Source organism: Hibiscus syriacus, unplaced genomic scaffold (assembly GCF_006381635.1).
Source record: "Hibiscus syriacus cultivar Baekdansim isolate YM2019G1 unplaced genomic scaffold, ASM638163v2 tig00109949_pilon, whole genome shotgun sequence".
Classification (NCBI taxonomy): domain Eukaryota; kingdom Viridiplantae; phylum Streptophyta; class Magnoliopsida; order Malvales; family Malvaceae; genus Hibiscus; species Hibiscus syriacus.
Genome location: NW_024062537.1, coordinates 810,034 through 817,950, shown reverse-complemented (window position 1 = coordinate 817,950; position 7,917 = coordinate 810,034). Strand labels below are relative to the sequence as shown.

The window sequence follows — 7,917 nt, the reverse complement described above, 5'->3', positions numbered from 1 at the left end:
ACCACAAACATCAAATCATCCAATAGGTAACTGTAATGGACAGGCATGTAAAACAACAGAACAAAAATACATAAAAGCAGAAGGAGAAAAAAAATACCCATAACTAATATTTGGAGGTAGAGGCATATTTTCAATAGTCATCTGCTGCTTCAACCTTTCTTGAGCTTCATATTCCTGATATATAGCATCAAAGATGATAAACAGGAAGATACAGAAAAGAAACATTTAAGAAACCAGTTAAAATGACAGACTGAGGGAACCATGGTTTACTAAGATTAATTAGACTATTTACAAGCAGAAAAAGAAAGCATAACTTGCCTTCAGATCAAAAGAAAACTTCTTTTGCCCAAAGTTGACATGAACCCTGCACATTTTGAAATAAATAAAAAAGCTCATTAGAAAAACTTGAAATATCATAATTGCATGATGATGAAACTATGTAATAAATATCAATGCAAATAGTAAGGAAAAACCAAAGTAGATAAGATATATCGTAATTGCATTTTAGGTGTTTTTAACAACCAAAGCAGCATATCATCACCAGAAAGGCCAACCTACTAGCATACCGAATGAGAAGAGTTTGTTTGATTTTTCAAATAACAAAATCACTATAAGCATCATTTGCAAATTGCATATAAAAGTCACATCCATAACACATACTTCTGCCACTTTTGCATTAATCACAAAATTTCCCCTCGGACATATAGCCTAATTATAACATTCCAAAGCCAAGTTTTTTGAAAATATACATGACATTATTAACGGAGTAGGACAATACTGTGTTATATTTGATTTAAACATAGCGCACCAATTGCCCAAGGATAGGGCTATAAACTAGCTTAGCAGAGTCTGGCAAAAGCCTACTACACTTCATCTTGATAATTTATTAACTTGCTCAAGCCACATTTAACCTCTGTTCAGATCTGAAAATTTTATATTGAAGCCATATAAACCGACTCTGGCACTGTCACTATCATGAAATAAGTTTGAATAACCTCAGGCAACTTTTAGCTTATTTTACCCCTTAAAATAATTTTACAAGGCCAAACAATATGTTGGAAGATGGTAGGAAAAAAGTGTCATAACTAACCCATCACTTCTCATTCATTATAGACAAACCTCAATGTATCAATTAAATGCAACTGAAGAGGAAGGAATACAGAGAAATGGCATATCCATTATTCCTATATTTCGCCAAATGCAAATATGGGTACGTTTAACAACATATAGATGAGAGAATTCATATAAATACACAATAAAAGAAGGTAAACATACTCCTCATTTTGGCTGTGGACAGCAATGGTGGGAAACAAGCAACGGTTCATTTCCTTTTCCTTGCTAAAAGTTCCTACTATTGCCCCATTTTTACTGGCATCAACATATGAGCATACAGAATCATGAGAATCTTCATAAATGAACAGAACTTCACATGTAAGGAGCTTAGACATTTGAGCCACAAGTGCTCCTAAATACAGTGCTTGATGAACAACTGCACTTACGTGAAAAGGAATTCCTGTGAAGCAAAGTTTATGCCGCCACCAACCGTATCTCCTGTTATATATGTTGGACCAAAAGCATCTCCCTTTGCTTGCCCACGATAGAGCCTACCATCATCCCCATGATACCCGCAACTGTTTACTTCCCACCTGACACAGTTAAGGATACTTTGAAGTTAGTGTGTACATATAAGAATTTACGAAAAATAAAATTTTTCTTATATGTATTACACAATTAAAAGCTTTCATCTTGATTATATTTCTTTCATTCTTTAAAAATCTTGTGTTTCCCACAATATTAAAAGAGAGAATTCATTCCTTTCTCCCCCCCCAATGCACACACATTCCCAATCACTAAAAGGAGATTCATTTATCTAAATATTCTGGATCTCTCACTAAAACAAGACATAAGCCTAATTGAACTGAATTACCAAAAATAGGGACCCTCGACACAAGATCATTTCTTTGACATAGGAGGAGATTTGCTTCTCTCAATATCCAGAATCTCTCATCAAAACTAGTCATAGAATCAGTTGAACTGAATGAACAACAGGCAGAACACAAGATCAGTTCTCTTTCACTTCAACTAAGAGCAACTCCCTTTCCTCTTTTTCCAGACTGGATTTAATCTTCTTATGCATTGTTTTCCATTATCAAGCAGCTATAAACGATCATACATACTGATAAAACTAGAAAACATCAAATGAAATTAATTCTCACTCTATCCTTCCTTTTCTTTTTCTCTCTTGCTCCTTTGTTAACTAACTGAAAAGCGCTCGGTTATTTTTCTCTCTTGTTTTTCTTTTTTTTTTTCTTAATTTCCAGTTTTCCCCAATTCATCAAACAAATGAAAACTATTTCAAATGAAAAGTACTCCAATTAAAACTGGTTTTCAACAACAGTATCTTGAAACAGAGAAGAAGAAAAAAGCCAGAGATTACCCCGGTTGCCTGTGCATCTTGAAGCCTTCACTGGTGAATCCAATAGAAATTTGACCCTTGACTCCAGCGTCCTTCACATAAATCTTGAAGTAATAAACCAGACGCTTTACAGGAACCGGGTTATTGGCTTGAACCACACCGTCATCATGGCCATGGAGGCTTACGGCAGTATACTTCACCGACAACTTATCAGGCGCCACCACCAAGAGGGGAATGAAAGAGGGAGATATCTGGGTTGAATGTAAGGGGAAGATGGATCGAACATTGGAGGTCGAAGGATCAAAGGATGAGAGTGGATGCGAAGAGATAAAAGGGAGGGGAGATATATTTCGATGCCCATACTGAATCTATGAAATTAGGGTTTTGTTTTGATATGTTAAAGTAGTGTTCAGTAGCAACGTTGTTTTACGTAAACGCCACTAGGTTATAACAATTGCGGCATTTGGTATTAAAACGCCACTAAAGTATGAGTCTATAGCGGCCTTTGGTAATTAAAACGCCACAAAAGTACGTGTCTATAGCGGCGTTTGTGTAAAAACGCCACTAAAGTACAAATCTATAGCGGCGTTTGGTATTAAAACGCCACAAAAGTACGTGTCTATAGCGGCCTTTGTATTAAAATGCCACAAAAGTACGTATCTATAGCGGCGTTTGTGTAAAAATACCACTAAAGTACGAGTCTATAGCGGCGTTTGGTATTAAAACGCCACAAAAGTATGTGTTTATAGCGGCGTTTGTATAAAAACATCACTAAAATACTAGTTTATAGCGGCGTTTGTATAAAAACGCCACTACATTATGATTCTTTAGCGGCGTTTTTATACAAACGCCACTAAATTATAGTATTTTGCGGTGTTTGTTTAAAAATGCCGCTATATGTAAACAATTATCGACGTTTGTAGTAAAAACGCCGCTACATCCGTCGCTAAAAACCATTTTTGCTGTAGTGTCTCGAATTGAACTTGGTCCATTTAAGCATATAATGGGTGATGATTGAGGGTCTGGCAGGCCTGAGGGGGTACCAATAAAGGACAATTTGAGGACCCTTTTAGTAGTACCGAAACTCTGCTCATTTTGTACAGGAACTCTATCCGTGGATCTTCACAAAAGTCACAAAGGGGAACTCACTCTAACCTTGCTTAGATTTACTTCTTGTAAAAGGCATGAGAACTAGAAAAGTATGCGGCTAGGTTTTTGTTTCCGCACAAAGCATGCGAACTAGAAAATTACGGTTAAGATTTAATTTCCAAATAAAAGCATGGAGGTATAGTTCGAGCCTTCGATGGAACTAAGAGGAAAGTGTTGGGAAAAATTTGTATTCGTTTAAGTATTGGCTTGTCTACCTATAAGGTTGAATTCATTGTAAATGATATCTTGACTACTTACAATTCTCTAATGGGAAGGCCTTGGATCCATAACACAGGGGCAGTTCTATCCACACCACACCAAAAGGTGAAATTTGTTATTGAATGAAGGTTGATATGCATCAATGCTAAAGAATACATTATTGCCTCTGTTTCCACTAGTGCCCCGTACATTGAGGTGAGTGAAGAAGCTCTTGAATGCTCTTTCAGGTCATTTGAGTTTGTTAACGCCACCTTTATTGCTGAGGAAATGAAGATATCTAGGCCCAGATTGTCTAACTACACCCAAATGAAAATCAAGTTGACCTTGGGAAGGGGAACAAGAGCTGGAAGATGTCTAGGAAGGCGTCTACAAGGATATGCTAATGTAATGTTCTTGACCACTAAATGGGACCATTTTGGTTTGGGGTATCAACCAACCCTGAAAGAGAAACTAAAGGAAATTTAAAAGAGCCAAGAGAGGAAAAGAACAAGAATGTCTGGAGAGGACCTCAAGTGGGAGATGACTTTCCTACCATTTTATGACATTTTTATATATGGGGCATATGTGTACCAAGCAAGGCAACCAGTCAAAATACCATTCATTGAAGACGCCCTAGGGGATCTGAGCATCAATGCCATCTTGAGTGATAAAGCTAAAAGGGGAATGGCTGTAGGAATTTACCTCGCACCATCATGCTTCGTGTTGAAAAATTGGACTGTAGAGGAGTTACCTGTAGTTTACAAAACCTTTTCGGAGTAATACGTGAAAACTTTCCCTATTGCTCAAACTCAGGACAATAGTTGATTTATTATAAGGGTTAATCTATATGTATTTAATTTACAATAAAATATGCATTATGTTATTTCTCACTTGGAAAACATTTTTTTCTTTTAATTTTTATTCTTTATCATTTATGTATATTATTTCGTTCTATTTATTTTAATATGGGATAGATCTTCTTGTATATGTATGTCTATATATATATTCTCGTTCGTTATTCTTTGAAGACCTTAGATATCAATGCTATGAATGACGATGACCCTAAGCTAGAGATTAATTTTGGGCTACCAATATGTCAAGGGGAAATAAAGGATTGTGATAATGATGAGGAATGTGACTTGCCTTCTGAATTACTAAAAATGGTGGAAAAGGAAGATAAACAAATTCTACCTCATAAGGAGACGACATAAATTTTGAATTTAGGATCAAGTGAAGAGAAAAAAAAAGTAAAGATTGGCACCACTTTATCTATTGAAGAACGTTATAATTTGATTGAGTTGCTCTAAGAGTACAAAGATGTGTTTGCTTGGTCATATGAGGACATACACTTTTTGGATACAAAAATGGTAGTGTATAAGTTTCCAATAAAGCTAGAGTGTAGACCAGTGCAACAAAAGTTAAGAAGAAGACATAAGATGCTTCTAAAGATAAAGGAAGAAGTGAAGAAATAATGTGACGTGGGATTCCTCCAGGTTTCTGAATATCCTGAATGGGTGGTTAATATCTTCCCCATGCCAATGAAATATGGGAAGGTCCGTATGTGTGTTGACTATAAAGATCTTAAAAGAGCAAGCTCGAAGGATAGTTTTCCTTTGCCACACACAAACACCTTGGTGGAAATTATTGTTGGAAATTCCTTGTTTTCATTCATTGATAGGTTCCCTAGCTATAATCAAATAAAAATGTACCCTGAAAATATGGGAAAGAAACCACGTTTGTCACCATGTGGGGAACAATTTACTACAAGATGATGCTATTTGGCTGAAGAATGCAAGGGCAACGTACCAGATGTTAGAGTATGCCCAAAGACCAATTATATGATGATTGTAATAATACATTTATTTACCGATTTTTTAATAAAGGCATTGCCAATATTATTTTCAGTTATATGTCTGTTTAACATAAACTGAAATATAATAAAGTCCATATAATAACATTATTAAAAGATCCATAGTCAAGTATTATTATGGGCATGGACAATAATAATACGCTTAAGACTAACATGTTATTGATGACAAGAAGTTGTCATTGACATAGAGATGTCAGAATTGATACATGATTATATTGTTAGAGAACAATATTGGATTAACCCATCATGAGTATATGTCTTGGATTATTATGTAACAGTCATAACATTGCTTATGGTGATGACTATATGTATTATCCTCATACTTGAGATCAATGTCATCCCAACATATATTGTTGTATGTTTTGATACAGTTAAACATGCTTAGTGACTGGTTGCACTATAAAGACTGATATTGAATATATCTCGATATATGTAGTGGGGTGTACATGGTTAAGATAGGATTTGTCCTGCCTGCATAATATGAAATATATCACAGGCCACTTGATTGAGTGAGACTAGAAATGCATGGCCATGCTCGAATAAGTTGATATGTGATATCACAAATTATTCGTTAATTATAGTCTACTCTAGATATCAAGAAAAATAGATGGGCTATACAAGTGTGACTATTCTAAGACTTGTGCCTATTCTAGATATAAAGGACAAAAGTATGTAATACATAAAAGAGTTAAACACGAAGATGATATGTCGAATCATAATTTCTTGTAACTTAGGTGACAATGATATATTGCTAGATGTCACTCATTGTATGTAATATTAGAATTGTTCTAATAATTACTACTAACGTTACAAGAACCTACAGGGTCACACCCTAGGATTGAAATGAGCAAAGATGTACAATTTGTTGTATGTTACTAAAATATATCGAGAGTTAAGATATGTATATTTGATATACATATGATTTTAATTATCCCGAATATAGTAAGTACGCATTAAAAGAATGTAATTTAGATTGCAATTCTTTTAATTGATATATAATTCAGAATAATTAAATAAGTTTTTAAATAAACATTAAAGATTGTAATTCATATTATTAGTCTTTAATGTATATTTAATTTGAATTGATTAAATAATATTTTATTTATTAATTCGAAATAACTTTAAAAACCCTAAGATGTTAGGGTAATTGGTATATTTAAAGGATGTAAGGTCTAGCAGCCATTTTTACTTCATCCGTTTTTCTCAAAACTGTTTTTGGGAAAAGAAAATTTGACTCTCAATCGGGTGAACTAAATAGAGGCTGAGACGTGTTTTCATGGAGGCGTACGATTCAAACCGTTCGTGATCACCACTTCTCGCTGCTGTCTTTGTTGTTTTTCAAGGAACCCATTGTAAGTATTCACATCCTTTTTCTCCCGATTTCGGTTTTACGTACTTGGATCGCTGGTGAGACGTTGAGTTTTGTTTCCGCTGTGCCATAGGTTACGCCATCGGTCTCAACAATGTTATCAAAGCCACTTGTACGATCCGAATTCGGGTTAAATTCTTGGTTGATGCGATATGTATGAGATACATGTTCTAGTTTTATCGTGTTCCATCTAAATTGGTTCAAAAGACACCTACGAGATATGGACTGGGAAGCGTCCTAGTATGTCTTTTATGAAGATTTAAGGTTATGAAGCTTATGTAAAACATCAGATGTCTACAAAGCTCGAACCTAAATCTCATAAGTGTATTTTTTGGATATCCTAAAGAAACTAAGGGATACTATTTCTTCAACCCTAACGAGAACAAAGTGTTTATTGCTCGAACATGAGTTTTTTTCTCGAAAGAGAATTTCTTTCAAAGAAAGAGGAGGGTAGAAATATTAAACTTGAAGAAGTTCAAGAACAACAGATCAATGAACCTGAAGTTGAGCATGTTTCACAAGTTTTTGAGGAGCATTCAATAGATTTAGAAACACAACCACAAGAGAACGTCGTGTACCTGAGAGATTTGGATTTCTCGTTACTGCACATGGAGATGTTCTTCTTATGGATCAAGATGAGGCCAGGACTTATCAAGAGGCAGTGTCTAGCCCGGACTCTGAGAAATGGCTTGAAGTCATAAGATCTGAGATGGATTCCATGTTAGTAAACCAAGTATGGACATTGGTTGAACCACCTGAAGGGGTCAAACCTATAGGTTTTAAATGGGTTTTCAAGAAGAAAACCGACATGGATGGTAATGTACAAACATACAAGGGGTGATTAGTCGCTAAAGGTTTTCCACAAGTTCATAGTGTAGACTATGACAAAAATGGACATCAAAACCGCTTTCCTTA

General features: G+C 35.2%; 1 protein-coding gene across 1 annotated transcript; it reads right to left on the bottom strand.

The window, feature by feature from the left end:
* On the bottom strand, positions 1 to 1,448 carry LOC120210999 (ran-binding protein M homolog). The gene is made up of 3 exons (XM_039209631.1): positions 1,276 to 1,448; positions 319 to 364; positions 1 to 174 (listed from the first exon to the last, which is right to left on the bottom strand). The coding sequence occupies exons 1-3, from the start codon at positions 1,446 to 1,448 to the stop codon at positions 16 to 18; spliced, it is 378 nt and encodes a 125-aa protein (XP_039065562.1). The 3' UTR covers positions 1 to 15.
* Positions 1,449 to 7,917: the final 6,469 nt, after the last annotated feature.

What these genes read in the sequence shown, in the direction of transcription:
- LOC120210999 (XM_039209631.1), bottom strand. Translation starts at nt 1,448, where the DNA reads ATGTCTAAGCTCCTTACATGTGAAGTTCTGTTCATTTATGAAGATTCT. An exon ending in GTCCACAGCCAAAATGAGGA is followed by an intron (nt 365 to 1,275) that starts GTATGTTTACCT and finishes CAAAATGTGCAG; the next exon opens with GGTTCATGTCAACTTTGGGC. An exon ending in AGTTTTCTTTTGATCTGAAG is followed by an intron (nt 175 to 318) that starts GCAAGTTATGCT and finishes GCTATATATCAG; the next exon opens with GAATATGAAGCTCAAGAAAG.